Source organism: Phyllostomus discolor, chromosome 14, assembly GCF_004126475.2.
Source record: "Phyllostomus discolor isolate MPI-MPIP mPhyDis1 chromosome 14, mPhyDis1.pri.v3, whole genome shotgun sequence".
NCBI lineage: Eukaryota > Metazoa > Chordata > Mammalia > Chiroptera > Phyllostomidae > Phyllostomus > Phyllostomus discolor.
Window position 1 is genome coordinate 18,026,980 of NC_040916.2, and position 22,380 is coordinate 18,049,359.

The 22,380-nt window shown below is 37.9% G+C and overlaps 1 protein-coding gene across 5 annotated transcripts in view; it reads right to left on the reverse strand.

Annotated features, from left to right (window-relative positions):
- CEP350 (centrosomal protein 350) overlaps positions 1-21,368 on the reverse strand; it is a 112,454-nt gene extending 91,086 nt beyond the window's left edge. For 2 of the 5 annotated variants that reach the window (XM_028530572.2, XM_036015009.1), the window contains exons 1-5: positions 20,980-21,368; positions 5,940-6,025; positions 5,085-5,131; positions 3,195-3,309; positions 2,210-2,369 (exon numbers count right to left, since the gene is read on the reverse strand). In XM_028530572.2, the coding sequence (XP_028386373.1) occupies positions 2,210-2,369; positions 3,195-3,309; positions 5,085-5,131; positions 5,940-6,012 (395 nt within the window). In that variant the 5' untranslated portion in view covers positions 6,013-6,025; positions 20,980-21,368. Of the gene's footprint in view, positions 1-2,209; positions 2,370-3,194; positions 3,310-5,084; positions 5,142-5,939; positions 6,026-20,979 lie in introns of those variants that run through there. The other 3 variants (XM_036015010.1, XM_036015011.1, XM_036015012.1) reach the window with 3 other exon arrangements.
- Positions 21,369-22,380: the final 1,012 nt, after the last annotated feature.

Sequence of the window (22,380 nt, forward strand, 5' to 3'; positions counted from 1 at the left end):
TTATATAAACCATATCTATTGTATTTGAGTATGTGTATTTTTCTAAGGAGATAGTCTACAGCTTTCATCAGATTATCACTGGGGTCCATGACCCAAAACACATTAGGCCCTGTTCTGAGTGGCTGATTATTAAACAAGATGGGGGCTGAGAATTGAGTCCTGTAGTTTCCACTAAATATCAAGACTAGCTGCAATTATTTTCACTATTTCGACCAGACTGTAATAACAATTCAGTTAAAATGGTTTAGATCTGAAATTAGCACATGTAGAGAATAAAATAAAGCATAAAAAGATAGGCTACATATCACAGCTCAATCTTAAAAAGGGAAGGACACTGAAAAGGAAGGGAGGGAGCAAGGAAGCCAGGGAGGGGAGGGAAGGAAAGGAAAGGAGGAAGGATTGATTCATTCATTCACTAAACATTTGCTAAATACATATAAGGGTGTTCAATATACAATTCTTTCAACATTTCTGTAAATATGAAAATTTTAATAATAAAATGCTGGGGGAAAATATTTATGGAATACTTAGTAAATGATAGACATTAGATAGTACTTTGAGAATAAGATAAATTTACAGCTTTATATAATGGCTTTTTTTTTTTTTTACAGCTTTATGCAATGGGTAGATAAGGAATCAAAATATAATGCAATTTGAAATGCAGGAAGGTACATAGTATTACAGCAGCACAGAAGGGTTAAACAGGCTGGGGGAACAGAGTGGGATAGAAACAGATCTCACAATGTTTCATATGTAAGGTGATGAAAGATGAGTTTGAAGTGATGAAGGGATTTGGTCAGGCGAAGGGCATTCTATTCACAGCTATGTTAAAGGTATTTTTTCATAAAAGATACATAATTTACACAATTTTAAATACTAAGTAGTATTCTTAGCAGAAAAACATTACAACAGACACATAAAAGGTCAGTAATTTAGTTTCACTTCTGACAGTGACTATGTTTCCAGGCAACTTGCTTAATATTTTCATGGTTAAAGATTCTGAACTCTGATTATTTTTCAAATTTGACTTTTCTTTTTTTTTCTAAACTATGAACTTCTACCCAGATTAAGTCCCTGGCCTTCTCTTTACATTTTTTTCACCATTTTTTTTTATCACTATGACACTAGTGACAATGCCCAAATTTATATTCCTAGCCCTGACCTTTCCACATACATTCCTACCCAAATTTTCACATGTCCACCAAGTATTTTCACTTCATATTTCAAAACTGCATCAAATTAACCATATTGAAAACTGACCTTGTAATCCACCTCCATCTCCCTGTATCTCAACCACCATCATGAAATTCCTTGATTTATTGACACTTTAAAATACTAAAAATGCTTATAAATGAAACAAAGAAATATGAGGTCCAGTGTTTATTACTTATTACTATTTGCTACCCTAAGAGCACAAACACATTTATATCATTAGTAAAATGTCCCTCACATACAAAATTTAATAATTTTATCTGAATATCTTAAATTATCAGCTATCCAAAAACACAAAGCATTTTTTATCATTCACACTATCGAAATTCACACATCAAGCTTGAACATCTGACTAAATAAGCTGCTGAAAAAAGCCACTGGCTAAGGTCAAACAATATATCAACCCATATTCTCAAGAAGTAATTTTAAGTAACTGATTCATGCTATCAGAAAAAGAAGAAAACTAAGCTATATAAAATTCATTATGTAGAACATCCAATCTGAGATATTAAGGGGGGGAGGGGAAGCAACATTTCCTGAGTAATTTGTCTACAGGAAACACAGTTACTACAATGGTGGTAGTGGCCAGGAGCAAATATTACTACTTCCTTCCCCAAATATTGTTTTTTATTGATTTTGAGAGAGAGAGAGAGAGAGAGAGAGAGAAACACTGATTTGTTGTTCTACTCATTTGTGCATTGATTGGTTGCTTATTGTATGTGCCCTGATCAGAGATCAAACCCACAATCTTGGCATATCAGGATGACGCTCTAATCCACTGAGCTACCCAGCCGGGCCCTCCTGAAATATTTAATCACTAAGAGTAGAAAATCAGTATTTCATAATATAAAAGATGTGTGCTTTATTTTTTTTTTTAATGAAAAGGTAATGTTACCAGAGCCAGAGCACTATGAAAAGCTCAGATATTAAACTATAATCTTGCTGTAAATATTCCGGGCTAGCCCAATTTGATAACTTATTTTTTTAAAACATTAACCTGTAAGAAGCCAAAGGTTCTCGGAATTCCACACGATTATTTTTCTTCACGTTACTCTCCAGGGTGGTAACTCTGAGAGGGCTGCGAGATTTCTCCTTCCGTGATTTAGAAGATTTAGAGACTGGAGCGTTAAGCCAAGAATCATCCAGGTATCTAACATCTGCAGGGAAAAAAGTCTGTGAGAACACACGATACAAAATACAACTGTCTCTGAATTTGGCAGGGACCTAAGAAAATAATTTAGGTGTCTATTACTGCTGGAATCTCTAGTTGAATATTATAGAAGTAGATGAAAAACATTCAGGGTTTATTTAAATTACTATAGTAAATCAATCTATAGAGAAAGATTATATTATGTGAAAACAATGCAAAATAAAATTCGACATATAAAATTCCTTTTTGCCAAAGGCTCTCACTCAAAAAAAGAAATATCAGAAAAAACACAACAGATTCACGGGTCAAAATAAAATCACAGTTTCAGTGGGAAGCACTAACCTGCAGGTTCAGCCCACTGATTAGGAAACCACAGAATTATGAAAGGCCAACAAAGAAAACACTGGCACCATGTGAACGTATGAGAGTATCCGTAAGACAGACATTCCATTTGTGATTTTAAACCCCAACTAAATTTCAAAGTGACATAAAGACCTGAGAATTTTTAAAAAAGACATATATAACCCCAAAGCCTCAAAATCAAATTCTCACCACTAAAAACAAATGAAGATTCACTGTCAAAGGTAACAGAGTGGTGCTAAACCCCTAATTAAAAGGCGGGGAAAACATCACCCATAGACACTGAATTTGAGGCTACTTGATAACGACTCAGTACTCAAGGGAAAAAAACCTAAATACTGATGAGGTTTAGTCTCTAACAAGAGAGAAAGCAAATACATGGGACTATAAAAAGAAATTAAACCGAAACGAAACCAGCATCAAAAAGGCATACTGAATACATTCAGACCTTTGGCGGTCACTCCATACACACCTTTTCTACTTATCTTTCGCACAGCACTTGCAGAAGGCTTCTTGGCATCCATGACAGAGTCGAACACAGCTGTACTTGTAGGGGTTACTTCTAACTTGTTTTCAATGTGTCTCAGCTAAGGTTAAACACCATCACAACAAACAGGTTAATTCTGTAAATAACCAGCTACTAAAAATTTACACAGTTATTTAAAACTATATTGTCTAATACCTTTCTCCAAAGTAGAAAAAAAAATCTAAAGAGTTGTTTACTATAATGAACAAAAAAAAATTTTTTTTCATTATTTACTACTTTCAGCTCTACTAACAACTGGCAGAACGCTGACCAAATTTAAACAAGAAAATAAAAAAAATCTGAAGACTTAAAAAGTTTCTATTTGCCTTGACCTATTTTTTAATTGACTTTTTAAAGCAGTAAAAATTTTCTGACATTATATGCTGCATATATATATATATATATATATATATATACAAACATATAAAATCTTGTGCATGTTACATGCAAAAATGAGGAAAGAATGATTCAGCTAGACTAAAACTTAGCACTTATTTAAACAGCTACAACTTTTTTATAGTCTTATGTCTGTCAAGTAAGCTTCATGGTAAGGATAAAAATCACAAGCTAGAATTCAGGTTCCCACACAATTTACAACAGAGGTTAAATTTTGGTGTAACCACCAATGTCCTCAATGATTTTAAGAAGCATTTTCCCCTAAACAGTAGAATATTACATGCTTATGGAAGAAAACTTAGAGAAAACAGAAAAGGTATAAAAAAAAAGAAATTAAAATCATCAAAATTCCACCAAAGAGAGATTTCAAAAGAAAGCTTTGTATAAAATTCTAACTTATTTCCTTTTGAATGTCTGCAGTACAATGTACTCACAAAATTACACTAATCCTATAATAGTTCTGTACCAGGCTCTCCCTCCCCCATTTATACTGAGGCCCGTACCCTTAAAAATCCTTAAAAAAAAACAAAAAAAAAAACAATCATTTTGAAAAACAACTAACAGTTCAGCTCTGTTAATTTAGCTCTAAATTAAATTGGGGACAGAAGCTGTCCCTACATTATAATGTAGAAAGAGAGAATATATCTTGCTATTTATGGGGTCTAAATTTGGCTCTGTATTATGACCAAATCTAGGTTCCACTATTACCTTTTCCAGATTGATTTTCAAAGCAGTTCAAAAGATTAGGGGACAGAAAATACCACATTCAAAGAGCAAAGAAACAAATGATTCAAATTCAGGTAGGATACAAAAGAAAATAAAAAGGACACACTAGAAATGGAATGGGCCAGAAAGCAAATGAAAAAGAAAAGGAAAGGTCTCCCTTGGAAGGAACTCTGCATCACCCGCCACAGCTGGACTCCTAAACTCCCGGCAAGACTGGAGGGAACACGAATGGGAATGGGCTGCCCACGGCCACTCCGCAGCAGCGCTGAGAGAGGCCCCACTACCAGGCCCCGCTAAGGCTGCCGCAAAAAGGAAAGACAACTCGCAGTCCATTCATGAAGTAGTTGTTCATTCCCTGACTCTGAGCCTTCTACATAGTGTCTCGCCTTCCTAAATCCATTCTATGTTTTAAATCTTCGCTTCAACATACCAAATGAGCAAAGTTAATACAGAAAAATAAATAGCACAAAGTATTTTAATAGTTCATATGTCACGGTGTTAATGTTCCTGATACCTAAAGTGTCCTGATTTTCTTTTACTATTTAATAGTTGTCATTAATGTTCATTTTGTGATATATGGCACATGACTTCTTACCAAAATGTTAACATTATTTTTCTACTAAAAAGGACTATAGAAAAATTTTAATCTATTCAATCATTAACAAGTAATCAACTTTAAAACAGAAAGAAATAAATGGAACTATAATTACTTACAGCAGCCTTGGTCTGAGAAAGTGCATCCCACGATGTGGTTATATCTGCTGGGGAACACTGATATTTATTAAATCACAACCTCTGAAGTTGACCTTAGAATCTGCATTTTAATAAGATCCCAAATGCACTCAAAGTTTGAGAACCACTTTATTAGGCAGAACTAGTCCTCGGCAAGTACTTTATTATATAGAGCCAAAACATGGTTCTTTTTAAAAAAGATTTATTTATTTATTTAGAGAGGGGAAGGGAGGGAGAAAGAGAGAAAGGGAAACATCGATGTGTGGTTGCCTCTCATGCGCCCCCTACTGGGGACCTGGCCCACAACCCAGGCATGTGCCCTGACTGGGAATTGAACTGGTGACCCTTTGGTTTGCAGGCGAGCACTCAACCCAATGAGCCACACCACCCAGGGCCAAAACATGGTTCTTCTCCCATGCAATAAAGTTGAGCTTCCTGATACATGGTTCAGAGCTGCATTAGACATTGGTCCCATTAGTCCTTAGCACAGCTGGACTAACGCCCACCCACACTCCCATTACACATCTCCAACAATCTACCCCAATGAGCTGAACAAATACAAAATTTTGCATTGTATGATATTTCACATTATAATGTGTAAAGATTAGAATACTCCAGACTTCGATCTTCTAGGACAAACAACAAATCAATGTCTCTTTCTCTCTCTCTCACCAAGAAATAAAAATTTTAAAAAAGAAAAAATTAAATTTTAAAAATTATTTATCCCCTTTTATAAATCAAAGCATGTATATAATTTTCATTTATTGATGAGCCCAGAATTTTATACATATGACCTACACAAGGAATTAAGTTCAGTTTAAAAAATACAAATCATACCTTGAACAGTATCCTTCCTTTGAGAGTTCCTTGGATTTGGTAAAGGCACCTCTTTTGATTTGCTGCTCCTCATCCTGCCAATTTACCTGCAAGCATACCATCAAGCATTCATTGAGTATCAATATTATAATGTTAGTAAAGAAAATGCTCTGATTTACCTTGCCTTTCATTAAAGTCAGAAAAGGATTCTGTCATCTCTAAAAGTTATCTTCACACCTTCTTAAGAGTTCCTGATATTCTAAGTAGGTCTATTCTTCATGTAAGAATATATATATAAATCTTTATGTAGGAGTATGTATAAAAATCACCATTTTCTACAAAAATAGAAAAATTATTGTCGAAAAAGTACAATGAAAAAATCTCTTCATAGAAAGAAGAGAATCTAATCTGTCAAAACTCTATCTTTAAAGTACAAATATTAATTTGCCAAATGCCTTTTCTAACCACTTTAAAGTATTTACCATATCAAACAGATTAAACTTAAAATCATTTCTTGGACAATACAGAAACTACCTTCCCAGTTAAATGTTTTACAGACAACATGACAACAAATTTATTCTATAACCATATGGAAATTTGGGAATTATTTATTTACTGAATATTTGTGTGTTCTCTTTTGCCTATTTAATCTATCAGGAATTAAGAGAGGTAGACAATGCTGTCTTTAAAATGTTTTTCTGTTATGGTATATAAAATATGCCTCAATAAACCTGTTGAAAAAAACTGTAAGGTATTTCTCAAATTTCTCTCTCTTCCCCTTGCCTCTATTCAGAGCATCATTTTTAGACTAAATTATGATGAAAAGATTCTAAATTATTCTGCTCCCAATCTGTTCTTCATGCTGCAACCAAAGTTACCTTTCTAAAACAGGACCTCACAAATCTGCTCTTACAACTCTTCAATGACTATCATCTACGGGACAAAGTTCCCAACTGGGAAGTCTTCACGACCTTACTTTACAGCCAAGCCCCTTGCTCTCCTTCTTCACTATACTCATTGTTCCTGTCAACAGAATGCCTCCTAGCCATACCCAGAGAGCATTCTCCAAGCATCCAGAAATTTTCATTATCTCCATATCTTCTTTTCCTAAATTTTATCTGGCAGTAATACACTTCAAAGCCAAACTCTAATGTCATCTCCTATAAACCTTTCCCAGACTGTTCTTTAACAGAGTCACTACTTCATCTGTTTCCCATAGCACTCTGTTCAGTTTTTATACCCCTTATCATTACACACACACACATATACACATCATTCATTCATTCAATCAATAAACATTGGCTGAACACTTAACCCTCACAGTCTAATGGAATAGACAGGTATAAGCAAATAGTATACAATGTAACGGTTACATATTAAAGTTACAAGTAGCATATATGCATCAGTGTCCACACAAGGATGTCCTTGAAGACTATCTTCTGATTCATTTTCATATCAACAGAGCCCTTCTATCAACAGATAAAACAAATGGCAGTGTTGGAAGCTGTTAGGATCTCAATTTAAACAGAAAAGAATAAAGAAGAATCAAGGACAGGGCTGCCAGTGAAGACATGAACAGGAATGGGAGAGGGGTAAATTAAAAAAAAAAAAAAAAAAAAACACGATCAAAGAAAAGAAGAGGTGGTTAAAAAGCCAGGCTGGAAAACTACTCATAAAAAAAGGAAGAGGAACACAACATACCTCACTAGGTCCATAAGCCAGGGGAAGGAAGGGAGGCCAGGAGGGAAAAGGAAAAGGAAAAGGGGTAGGGAAAGGAAAGGAAAGGAAAACAGGGAGCTGGCATTCATATACTAATTTGCAAGTAACCTGTAAGAATTCTGGTAAAATTACAAGGCACACACACAAAAGCATAATTGCCCTTGCTGATGATGACAGAGAAAAGAAGAGGGCTACAGGTGGTCATATAATAAGCTAAATGCATGATGCCATGGAAACAATGGGAGGCATTTGATAAAAGCACATCATCAATGTGAAATGAATCGGAAGGTTGATGAAAAAGATAATGTCATTACTCTGGCTATAACCAAGTAAAAGCCTTATTATGATTACGCTAAAAAAACCCACTACAAGAACTATGTATAAACTGCACCGGAGGTTCATTTACTCACTCTTTGGACACGAACAAGGTAATGAGCAGTTAAGCTGCAGCAATAACACACTGTCACCCAGATTCACTGAAGAGCAGAAACTACTCAGAAAGGGAGAAGATGTTTCTCCCAGCTACTCACCCAGAGCAAACAATAACTACCTGACCCATGGCTTCAATCTCACGAAAAAAAACTTAGTGTTTTTTAGAGGGGAATGGTGTGGCCCCAGCTGAACCAATTCTTTGCAGGAATTACTAGAGAAATAATACTGCTAACTACCAGGCTAACTACAATTTGGCAAACACATCTACCTTGTTAAGAATTCTGCATCTGTCAGAAATCAAGTTCCCTGATTCTGGAAGTACGGTGATGTCGCTGCCAGCCCATCCTCAGCGGACCTGAACTCTATCTGATCGACCTATATTAAATCCCCATAGCAAAGATTCCAGGGTGCACAGTATCCAATGGGACAGTAAGCAGCCAGAATCCTAACACAGAAATTGAAATTATTAAAAATGGAAATCTAGACACACTGTCCGAGATCATATTTGATTAATTCAATCAGGAAAGTTAATGCATTTCCTTCTCTTAAAACCCATACCATACCATCCCTTCTAAAACCCTAAAGGTAAAAAAGCGAGTTGAAAGGGGGATGTGGAGCTCCTAATACTTTCCCCCCTTTGCTATCATCTCCGATCTTTCACTCTCTAGTACAGTCTCATTTAGGAAAATTTGCTTAAAATTAGGGAAACATTTATGTCTACTCCCTAAAAACCAAATATGGCATATTCTCTTCAAATATCAGTAGTATATTTTTCTTTTTCCATTCACCTCCTATTTCCTTTTGTTATGTTTTCCCTCCTACTTTCGGTTTTCTATATTAACCTTTTATCTGATTTCCTCTCCTCCCTTTCTCACCTTTAATTACCCTTTAACCATCCTATTTTTGCATCTACTATTCATATTCAAACCACACGTGTTTATGATTAGCTTTTCTAAAAATCAGAAAATTAAACATCTAAAAAAGGTATCTCTATAATAAAACTACACCATAATAAAACTTCCCTCAAAACTGAAAAAAGACCTTTACCACACTGAATGAGATGCAATATGTACCGTACTTTGCCATGTATAATGAATGCACTCCTGTGTACAATGTGCATCCACATTTTTGGCCCAAACTTCCAGGGGAAAAAAACTTTCATTTTAATTTTTTAATTTAATATTTTATTTATTTATATTTAGGTACTTGCCTTTTGTATTATAAAGGAATTTTTAGCATTTATTTGTGAACATATTATGGTACAAGAAATTTTATGTAATAACAAATAATTACAAAATACAAGAACAGATACAAGGTACTTCAGGTATTACCCAGTATAATGCGCATCCTTATTTTTCCTCAAAAATTTGGGCAAAAAAAGTCCATTATACACAGCAAAATGCGGTACAAACACATGCACATATATCCATATATCTGAACATGCATTTATTAAAACAACATGATAACACACACAGCTTATTTTTTTAACTTGGGTATATGATGTGGACTGGTATTAAGCTTAGTGCACAAAAAATAAGTCTTTGATGCCAGTATATTGTCAAAATGCATCTTCAGTCATAAAGTCATCATATGCGCTAATTGTTTAATCCATATCAAAGAGGACCATACAGAAAACATCCTTTTATTTAAATTTAAATATCTTTTAAATAACTACTTTAAAATCATTCATCTCCCCACTCAACCTGTGCAGCTAGTTTTTAAGCCCATAAAGAAAACTCTCTCGCAAATAACTTGTACATACATTCCTTTGATCGATCCCACTGCAAGTGGATTTCAGAGCAGCCACACTGCCTCCAAGCAGCTGCAGAGCTCTGGTCTCCTGAGCCTGCTGTCTCCAGCAGCTCTAGGAAAATCACCTGGATAGGATAACATGTTAAACCGAGATGCCGAGGCTCCACCCACAAGAGATTCGAAATCACTGGGTCTAAGAAAAGGTAAAAAACCTGTATTTTTATATCTACAAAGATCCTAAAATACAGCAACTTTGAGAACGACAGCCCAAGAGATTACCTTCAATTCTACTCTTGGAAGTCTGAAGCCTCCAAAAACACTGTTGATTCCATAAAAACAAGCATCAGTGTTGACAATAATGCTATTCTTCAATCACCTGAGAACGTCTCCTCTGAAGCTCCAGAACACCTGACAGCAACAGTCCTTTTAAACCAGGAGCCAAAATTACAGACCTCGAATACTATCGGGGTGACCAGTTAATAATCGTAGCTACGACTTCTGTGTTCCTTCTCAGTGGGCCAAGGACTGTGTTGTTTCTGTATATTATTTCTAATCTCCATCACAACCCAAGGCAACTATCCATATATCCATTTTACTGATGAAGAAACAGTATCAGACAGACCAAAGAACTAGCCCAAGGCCATTCAGCCAGTAAGTGACAGAACTGGAAATTAAATCTCTCTCTCTCAAACCTCTGAAATCCTCTAAGGGTCATTCACAGAACGCCTCTCATGTATTCAAACTCAGCCACCATCTATAACACAACCCTCTGTCCTCCCTTGTAATTTCATCATAAGGCGTCCTGCTTCCCCACCTACGTTCTATCCTCTTTAGAACCTCTGTTCCATTAACTGCAATGCACTCTAACTTCTTTTATAGAAGGCTCATTTAACCAACGTGCCTCAACTGTTCTCAAATTCACCCCAAAAGACAGGGCTTCCGCACAAACGTCTATGGATGAAGCTTTCCATTCTTCCCTCCTGCCTGAACAGGACAGGTGAGAAATTTTAGCAAACTCCTTGGCCCCTCCCACTGCTGCATCAGACTGTATTGTTCTACACTCATGAAAAACCTTTTCCTCAATCTGACCCATGCCACTCATTCATTTAACAAATATTTGCTGAGTGCCAAGTATGTAGGAGGAATGAATAGTGCCTAGGAGTGGGGATATAGCTGTGAAAAGAATAAACATGGGCCCCACACTCAAGCAGTCCAAAAGCTTGCTTGGAAGGTTGATACTCAACAACTATTACAAATGGGATGAAAATAATTAAGGAAAAATGCAAGTGCTATAGAAACATAACTAGAAGGAACTCATCCAATCTGTTAAGTAGAGAAGAAATGTGTCGTTTAATCTAAGACCTACAGGAGAAATGAAAAGTTCAACTAAGCACAGACAAGAAAGAGCTTTCCAGGCAGCAGAAAGGATATGTGGAACGGCCCTGAGGCCAACAAGACAAGACGTAGTTCACGCCACAGGTGTCGGACAGCGAAAATGGTGAGAGAAAGCTGGAAAAGGAAAGAAACAGGATCATTCAGGGTCTCTAACAAGATTACATTTGTGTGTTTAAAGGGACAAGTGTTGGCCTTTCCTTTCTTAAGCACTGACTACAGTTTTCAGAAACCAGTAACATAGAATTTCTATCACTCCGTTGTGCTTTGTCTCTTACTATACTGACAGCTTCTTAAATTTCAGAAAACTGAAAAATACTTTTATTATTCATTTAAGTGACTCCAGTTTTATTCTACTGAACATTTACAGTGAGTTTAACTGGCACCTTGTAGAGAAACAAGTTGTTTTGTGCAGAAGTTTAAGCATAAATGAACAATATTTCGTCATTCAGATTAAAGTCAAATATCAAGAGGATTTAAAAAACTACATGTGACACGATTCTATTTGCATCATGTAAAACAGAAATGAAAGTGCAAAACAATCATCAAGGATGAATCTAACTTGTGAAAAGAAAATGGAAACACAATTACACTAAAGCAATAAATGGTATCAAAGGAATCCTGTTAAAATAATATAAAAAAAGTAACGTGCCTATAAATCAAGTAAGGATGCAACTTTATAAGATGATTTGACAGCTCATAGCAAACATACTCTAAACTCAACAAGCAGTCCACACTTCAACATTCGCCTTGTAAATATAAAGGCTCACAGAAAACTAATAGCCAATAAATTTAGAAGAATTATATTTAGCATTTAACTTTCCTCTTATCATGCAGGCTAAGAGTTCATAAATCGGGAGAATGGGAGAAGAACAGAAACAGTAACTTCTAGAGGAAAGGAGCCGTAAGAATACTTCATCTGTTTCAGAACCTCCCCACCTCCACATTCTCTCAGGAAAGTTTCAACCATCAATTATGTTGTTCTCTCCTATGTATCTCTTGTCTTTGCCCATCTCCAAGATTCTTATCAGCATTTATACTTAATCAAGTCTTTATACTTAAAACAAATAAAAAGTCCCTCAATCCAGCATCCTTCTCCGCCACTGCTCTCTTTTCCTTCACAAACTTCTCAAAAGTTCAATATATTCAGTCTCCATTTAGAATACTTTTCAGTCACCCTTCAAGCAATTCCAACGTGGTTGCCACAACAGCTCTCACTAAAATCACCAAAGACCTCTTCATCTCTAAATCCAATAGTCATTTTCAAATAAAAAGTCCCCACCCTGCCTGACACCCTGGCAGCACTGACCATAGCTGACCAGTCTCTTGAAACACTCCTTCCTTTGCTTCTACCCACTCCGCTCTGACTTCCACCCCTTCTGCAGTTCCTTCTCATTCTGCTTTGCTAGCTGGTCCTTCTCCTGTAAACCTGAAGGTTCAAGGGGGTTCGACTCTGAGCTCTCTTCTAACACTACACTCTCCCTGGGTGACCGTACCCATGCTCAAGGCTTCCAATGCCATCTGTATGCCAACGACTGCCAAAACGCCAGTCCAGATCTCATCTCTGATATCCTAACCCCCATGTCAAAGTGTTTATTCAGAAATATCGAAGGCACATCAAACTCAACATCTTCCAAAAGCCAACTCACGATTACTCCAAAAAGCAAACGAGGTATTCCCCACCTCGGTCCAGGTGCACAAGCCAGAAATATCCACAAGAGGTGATTACACTATATGACCTCTCAAGTCCTTTCCTACTCTGATTTTATAACCCACACCACCAGTTCTGAGTGTGGTCCAGGGATCTGCGAGGGTCTGTGAAATATTTCCAGGGGGTGGAAGGAGGGCTTAGAAGTCAAAACTATTTCCCTAACAATACGAAGGTACTACTTGTCTTTTTTCACTTTCCTTCTCTTATGACTGCATTAGCAGAGCTTCCCAAAGGCTTCATGACACATGATTTCACACCAGACAGAATGCAGAGCAGATATGAGGATCCAGATGTCTTCCATTAAGCCAGACATTAAAAAGATTTGAAAACTGTCAAGTAATTCCTCTCTTCTCACTAAGCATTTTTTTGTTTGGGCCAATAAAGTTCTTTTTCATTAAAAAATGGTTATTTGTTAATATAATGTGTGTTTAGTTATTTAAAATAAATTAATAAATGGTTAAAATTTGTAATACAGTCAATAACAATACAGACAGCACACATAAATAAAAGCTCTTTGAGTTTTCAGTAACACAAGGGTATAAAGTGGTCTTGACACCAAAAAGTCTGAGAAACGCCGATCTACACCTATGGTGTATGCGTACACAGACAGAGAAGGTGTAAGATGACAGCAAATTCACAAGTGTCTTCTGGCAGCCATTTCTCCTTACACATTTATTGACAGTGCTCTCATTCAGTCACACAGACTCATTCAGCTCCGTTATTTACTGGGTTCCTGCTACGTGCCAGGTACTAGGGATAAAAGATGAAAGAAATGACATCAGTCTGGCTATCACAGAGAGTACTTTCCAAGCTTTTGCTACATTTCATTTCTCTCATCTCCATCAGACCCTATATAACAACCATCTCTGCCTGAAAGGTTGAGAAAAGACAACCTTGCAATAACTGCACAAACTAGCCTTATTATAAAATGGACAAATTTGGCAGGGACCAGGCTAGGAAAAGTGAAAACATTCCAGCTCTAAGTCAGACCTATTACATTGTTCCAAGTAAACTGTCAATAACCAACACTCCCATAATGTAGTACAATATACAAATACAAATGACCTACACTGACTGACTGTAATCCAGGAAATCCAGAAGAAACTATGTAATATTTGGTACCAGCTTGGATGCTGGTGCATAGGAGGCAGGGTGAGGATCTCAAAGAACACAGTGTTCCCCACTGATATGAAAGGAAGAGCTAAACTAGCACCTGACTGAAAGTATCCCTAGTCTCTTACTTAGGGACAGAAGAAAAAAAAACAAAAACAAACCCCCAATCCTCTAAAAATAGGAGCCTATATTTTTGCTCTACTTTGCTTTAATTAAACACTATCTAGCTATCCTTACTATTTACTCTTCTAAATTAATTTCAAGAAATATATCCCATAAAGGCGTCTTACAAGTTTGTAACTCAGGATTATTTTTTTGCCTTAAAGTGTAAAACTTTCACTTACAAAAGCTTCTCTGATACAGAAGAAACTGTTAACACTGGGTAATAACTCCAAGGAGAGAGAGTGAGAGTCTAGGACAGGCAGCCAATTTTTCAGTGGATATGTTTTTCAGTTTTTTTAAAGTAGATGCACCTACCGTTTTTTGAGGGGGGGACAAAAAAACAAGGAAACATAAATTAATTTTGAAAAGTTTCCTTCCACAGTCAATAACTTAGCTAACTTACAGGCTGTTAACGGAAACAAAGACAACTCCTTTTTCTTTCATTGGAAGTCTTTATTGACTCCTTGACCTAGTGCAGCTACTCTCGCCTTATGGATCCACAGCTCTCTGTCACTCCTCTCACCTGTCCCCGTGCTCTCACATATACATCTATCTGCCTCTTACACCGGACCGTGGAGGTGATGTTTACTCATCTTTGTTGGTCCCAGTCCACACACAGCAGCCAGTGCACACTAGGTGCTCCAGGCTGCTGAATGATGACAGTCTCATCGATACATCTCAGAATCCATTCTTAAATGCAAACATGCAAAAAAAATTAAAAACCCACAAGTATTTCATACAATATAAACAGGTTAACCATTCCTAGAGAGAAAATTTCTTTCATGGTAGCATGTAAAAAAAAATAAAAGTTATGTGTACGTATGCATTTTATATTTTGAAAGAAGCCCCAAACTGAAGGAAATTGTTTAATAAAATACTCTTACTATTAACTTGTGGCAGTGCTATTACCGATAAATTATTTCAAATGTAATATTTAAAAGTGAGAGACACCACAACTCCATAAGCAGCTTTTACAAGTCCACTTGGAACAACAGTGGTTAACTTTTTAAAAAACAACAAAACCCAAACTTATAGACAAACGATTTCTGTTTGCAAAAAGTAAATCCTACTTGTAAAAACATCTTCTTACATCATTACTTCCCTTTAGCATTTAAAATAACTCATCATACAAAATGTAGTGTTACACAAATTTTCAAAGATATGTCTACTGTATAAGGTAGTCTAACTTCATTTATAACAATTCAGAGAACAAAGCATATTAAAGCTCAAGTTAAGGGTCAAATGTGTATTGTAATAATGGCCCAGTAGTAGGTAAAAAAAAAGAAATTTGTGAGCTGGAGCTAGCATTTTTTAATAAAACCAAACAGAATTAAATTGAAAATATCATAGTGTATTGAAAGTAGTAAGGGTTTTTTTTTTTTTAGTAAAACTTTCATTCTATTCTATATATAGCTCTATATATATGAATATTATGCCCCCATGGAAGATATGTGGGTCTCCTAGTCAAGAGTTCTAGGGGTTCCCAAGCCTTCTCAGTTCACAGAACCCTAGTGTCTCGGTAGTTTTTTCATGGTGCCCCTAGGCCCCCAAAATACCTAACAATCCCATTTATTAAGTAGTTAGGCCCACACAACTTAGTATTTATGTCCTAACAACTCTGAAAAATACATATAAATTAAAAGAAATATTTTATTTTATTACTAATAACAAACTTCTTAGTGGGATGTATGTGTCCAAGAGGCATTACACAACTTCTCAAACCTTGAAATCACTTTGGACACCATCACTTTTATTTATTGTTTCACAAGGAGTTTTGCATAATACTTGCTTTTTATCATGGCAATCCCCAAAACCTAGCTTTTTGAAGACATACTGTCATCCAAAGGAATCTCAGGATCACTACCTGCCTCAAACTAAATGTTTGAGCAGTGTCCCACAGATGGCAAATGTCCCACAGATATCCCACAGCTGTCAAATAATACTGTTTCCCTCAAACATTTAAAAATACCCCACAAGGTGCCCTGGCTGGCGTAGCTCAGTGGATTGAGCACGGGCTGCAAACCAAAGTGTCGCAGGTTCAATTCCCAGTCAGGGCACGTGCCTGGGTTGCAGGCCATGATCTCCAGCAACCGCACACTGATGTGTTTCTCTGTGTTTCTCTCTCTCTCTCTCTCTCGCCCTCCCTTCCCTCTCTAAAAATAAATAAATAAAATCTTAAAAAAAAAATACCCCACAATGCCCATGTGAGTTCACTATCGTGCTCCAAGGTAACTTGGGGCACAGTCTGGGAATCTTGGGTTTAAAAATTATTGATCCAGCCTACATGCTTACTTTGTAAAATCAGAAATGAGGTTTAAGGTCACAAAGCGTATAGAAAAATAAATACATTAGGAATTTTCATAAATTAATTTTAACCTTCCATCAATAAAAGTTTTGAAACAGAACCTAATCATGTGATATTCTATTGATGAAATCTGTAGAACTCTGAAAAACAACTATCTTCAAAAATACATTTATATGACCATATAATAAAAGAAAATTTCTGCTTCAATATTTTCTTTTTTAGTTTTCAGAAATTGTAAAAGTGGGACATATGACAAATAACACTAAAGTGTCTAAAGTATCAAAAGGGAAGTCATCCATTCTCCCTGGGATAACACAGCTAATAGTTTAATGTCTATCCTTACAGACTCCTCAAGCACAGAGAAATCAAAAGAAAATCAAACTACATTTCTTTGCCTCTGTGTGTTTTTACAAAACTGAATCATATTCCACAATGCAGTGCAACTTATTTTTTCCCCCTCAACATTATGTAATAAACATTCTTCCATGTCAGTACATAATAGTAAATGCAAACACTTATGTGGTACCTACTATGCTTATTTAGGGTTTAAATATTAACTTGCTTAATTCTCACAACAGACTTGTAAGAGAGAACAATAATTATATCCCCTTTATAGATGAGTTTAAGTACCTTGCTAACAGTCACAGCTAATAAATGATGTAGTTAGTATTTGAACCTGGAAAGTCTGCTACATGGTTCTGAATACAAGTTCAAGGATACACTCAGCTGCTTCTCAGAAGTAAATACAAATGTCCTCAAACTGTTAACAAGTGTGTAGTACCTCATATCATAAATATACTATAATACTAACTATTCCCTTACCAATGGACATTTAAGACATTTTCTCACTATTGATAAATGTCAATGACATTTATCTATAATAATGCTAAAAATGAACATCCTTACAGATTTGTTCCTATGCTCTTGTATCGAAATTTCTGTAAGATAAACTCCTAAAAATGAAATGACTCTACCAAAAAAGAGCGCACTTTTAATTTTAACAGGTAATGCCAAATGTCCTTCCAGAACATCGTTCCAGTTGCACCAATTTGTAGTCCCAATTACAGAGAAGGTTGAGATTCATTTCTAAGTTAACGAGTATTTTTGATTACTGAAAAGAGAAGCCTGTTTTGAGTTTTTAATTAACACTGATGTAGAATAGATTGCCTGGTTGTTCACAATTATCTTCTCATTGGATAATTATCTGACACATTAAACAAATGTAGACTTAGCAGCTATACAGTGAATTCTTCATCCTGTTATAAAACCAACTATGGGTAAGAGATTTTCATCACATGATGCTTGTTTACTTAGATATAAAACGTGAGAAGTGGACTAGCTGGACTTTAAGATTTAAAACTCCCAATCCTGTAATTAAGAAGTGACTTAAAGTTATTACAAGCCTATAATTATAGTACTAGTATAATAGGTAGGGTCTTAAACCACCTATTTTCTATAAATTACACAAACTATTGCCAGAACAGCTAGGCAAATCATTAAAATAGTCAATAAAGTTTTCAGGATCCACCTGTGCCTTACTCGCAGTGGCTTTTTAATCCCAGGTGGCTTTTGTCATTCCCCTTCTTCCTGGAGAACTTGAATATACCCTTGGAGTATATTCCTAAAAAGAACTAGGATCCATGAACTAGTATGGCTTTGGTTTTGGTTTTTTAAATATTATGTCAAGACCATTCTTCAGTCAATTTATTCAACCAACATTTACTATGTTACTATGTGCCAGGCGCTGGGTGCCAAATAGTTAACGGAGGATCTCTGTAATCACAGAACTTACAGACTAGATGAGAAAGTCCAATAATAACCCAAGTAACAACTAGTAAATGTAAAGCTACACTTGTGATAACAACAAGCAAAAAATATTAGTGCAGGAAATACTATGCAACCACTTGATTATCCAGTTTTGGGGGGACTATTTGTGACACTAGAAATTGTTTAATATAGGGTAAAAAGTCAATGAAGGTAATTAGGAGTATTTTGGGAGCACCCTTCTAGTTCTAGATACGATGCTGCCTGAATCATGAATTGCTTAATAAAGCCATTTAGGTCTTAAGGCATATATATATATAGCTCTCTTGTGTGTGTATATGGCTCTCGTGTGTGTGTGTGTGTGTGTGTGTGGCTCACAACTTGTTCCACCCTACAAAAAGAACAATCACAAGTATACATGGCCAGTTAACTTTTTAAATCTACAATAAAAATCGCCAATTGTTACTAGTTTTCAGTTATGCTACTGACCATGTAGCTTGAATGTTTCCTTTACATAATTAAGAGTATAAATGATTTGAAGCACCACAGATGACAGAACTATGAGTATCCAAACAAAATGAGAGACAACAAATCAACTGCAATTTCTTAGGAACACTGTTCAAGCAAAAAGTACATATAGAAGTAAAGCAATATATTATTATACTTCATGACTTGTAACAATTAATGAAATGCTATAAAAATACTAATGTTTTTAAAGAACTGACAATTATCAGCATAAGGGGCAAGTGACATGTCAAAAGGAACAAAAACATATTTATATTTAGATTTTAAAAAGCTAAAGGCCAAAAATATCTATATTAATATTCAATTTAAATAATACTAATTCTAGAATGTTAGACTTACTGTGATCATTTTCCAACATACACATGTATTGATAATCATGTTGTATACCTGAAACTAACATGTTATCAATAAAAAAAACAGTGGAAAAAATTATTTCCAGATCTACTGCAGAGATAAGGGCAGCATTCACTCCACATGAAGGAACCTCTGTGTGTGTCAATCTCCACAGCTGCAAAATAGGGACAATATTTACCAAACCCATTTCACAAAACTGCTATGAAGACTAAATAAAGTAATGTATGTGGAAGCAGACCAAAAAATAATGTCAGTTATTTCAGACAGCAGCTTCTTTTTCGTTCCCACTATAACTTAAAGCAATTTAGTAAAAATAAAATTGGATAGGGACTTAATCTCCTGCATTCTGTCCATGATAAGGCAGACATGTTATAAAATGGGCAGAAGACTGGCAATCAGAAACATCAGAAAAAAAATTCAAAACTTCCTACTTCACAGATTGATTACCCCACAGGAGGTTGGCTGTCCAAGTATTAATACTCTTACATAACACTACATAGCAATGTATCCCTGAGAATCAGAGAAATTTTCTCACGTATGTATGGAATTTACGTATAACTCATTATAACAAAATCCTGCTGACTAGGAAAACACGAGATACACATGTACTTATCCACACCTACAGTGTACTCTAACATGATGTTTATTTCCTGATTCAAGTATCTTAAATTCGACGCAATGAGGTCCAATGGCTGGCTGACTTGATTATTGGAGTTTGTCAATTTAGCACAACCGAGCAATTACACGCCCACTCCTGAGTCTGAGGCAACTTCTACCACTGGTCTAACCACCAATCCTCCCAAGTCACGATCTCCTGTTATTAGCAGCACACTGCCTTACTTAAAAACAAAATTTTACACGAAGACATTTTTCTAAATGGAGAGAGCAGCTTTCGGTGTTTTATCACTGCTTGTACAAACCTTTTTCAGGGCGTTACTAAATCTGCCTAAGTCAGCCTTTCCTTTAAAACCCTGAAAATCGAGAGGGCAGGAGGAGGTACGTTAACATGGCAACATAACCCTAACGACTTCTCCAAATTCAAAACAAGGATCACCATCAAAACAAAACGACCCGGCGGCGTACATGGACCCTGCCCACTATTCCTGACAACCGGTTTCCTCCCACACGGAGGACTGGCTACTACACTAAAGCCACATGAAAACCTGTACCTGTGTGCAACTTCCTACCTGAAAACGAAAAATCCATCCACATTCCAACCCATACGTGTAACATCAGCTGAGTGTTATTTAGCACGCTGGGCTACGTTTTCAGAGAGGGCAGAGGAAAATGACAACTTTAAAATTTCCCCTTCAATCGTGTGTTAATAAATCGCAAGACCACATTCACATTCAGCAGCTGCTGGACTGGAGCAGAAAATCAAAGTTTTTCCTATACTTGAGCATGTTTATCCCCATCAAAAAGGAACAGAAACTAGTCATCCCTGCCAGTTCCCCGGAATTTCCCAAAATATGCCTGATCTCTCTACATGAGTAAGAGACACTTCAGAAACCAAAGGTGACAGGTAGGGTACACCTTTCGCAGAGGAGGGAGGGGCGGGGAGGTGGGGGATCGACACTGGCAGGTAAAGAAGGAAAGCCCGTCTCCGGCAGGCACCGGTGGGGCTGGAAACCCAGGTCTCAGGAATAAGAGACGGCCCTCCCGGCAAAGCCTCAGGACCCAGGCTGGCTCTCCAAGGGGGACGCCAGGTTGCGCCGGGGCCCCCGCGCCCCGCCCCGCCTCTCTCGCCGCCACCGGGGACCCGGGACCGCGGACAGAGGCAGCGGAGGCTACGCGGGCTTCCGTGGTCCCAGCCAGGTCCCGCCGAAGCTCACCTGAGAGTGTCGCCTCCGCCCTCGGCTCCCACGGTGCATCCCGCGGGGCCTGGCGGAGGGTACAGTGACGCCGCCCCGACCGGCCCCAGGGCTGCCCGGCCTGGCCTCCCTGCGCCGGGGACACACCGGGTGCCCGCCTCGCACCGGCTCCCGGGAGCCGCGGGTCTGCAGAGACGGAAGGAGAGGCGGAAAGGCTGCCTCCCCTCCCCCACAGCAAGCCGGCCCCTGAGCTGCGGCTCTCTGCAGTTCCCTCTGGCGCAGGTCTGGCCCCGCTCCCCCACCCGGGAGTCACTTCGGCAGTGGCGGCCCAGTCGCCATTACAGCCCAACAACTGACACGGAGGAGGAGCGGCGCCGGCGGCGGCGGCGGTGGCGGCGGCGACGGCGCGAGGCAGGGCGGGAGCAGTAGGGGCCCAGGCAAACCTCGCGAGAACTGTCCCGAGACGGTTCCACAGGAATGCAACCTTCGGTTAGGGCCATGTTAATTGTGGCCGACAGGTATGGGCGACCGAAAGCGAGGAGAGGAAGCTCGAGGACGCCATGATTGGTGTGGCGAAGTTGGAGCCTTGCAGGACTCGGGAGGAGCCAAAGTAGATCCGCAGCGGAGACCTTCCCCGCTCTCTTTCCTCTGACTCTAGCTGGGCCTTCTGGCTGCGCATTTCATCCTCGGCCTCAGGAAACAAGCTGGGGGCGGGGGTTGTGGACCAGGATGACCTGGAAGTGTAGAAATTGCAGCTTCTCAGAGTTTGCTACGTTTCACCAATTGTCCAAATAAATCTCCTTTACCCCAGTGAGTTTCAGAGAGATCGCAGCTCTGCGGCTGCTGCAGTCATCCACTGCTGTCATTGGCCGTTTTATTCGCGAGGGTTACTGTTCTGTTCTGCATTCACTCTAATGGCTTAAGACTCCAGAGCAAGTAGAAGGGAGATTCCTCCCGTTGGGTGTTGTCTTTGATAAAACTCCGCTTTGGAAAACTCCCTGTGATCAATATATCTTCCAATATCATTATCCTCTGTCCCCAGTCTTTGCGTGGTGAATTCTATCATCCGTCAAGATTTAGCTTAAATGACAGCTCTGGTGCAAATCGTGGCACCTTCCTATGCGTGTTCACCGCACACAAACTCCCCACCCATCACTTTTCTCCACCTTCTGAAATCCAGTAGCTATTTTCCCCAGGGACTGTTTCTCATTTTTAAGTATTTTGAGGATTTTTAAATGTCTTTTATTTCTCTATACCGCAACAGGGCCTAGCACAGTAACTAGGACACTGTAGATGCTCAATCAATGTTGAGTAGATCGTATCGATAAAAGCTGGAGTCGGTAGCTGCCCCCTCTTTGGAGAGCTGATGGCTATGCCTGAATAGGAGCTAAATGGACGTACTAAATGCTGCACTTTTGTAAA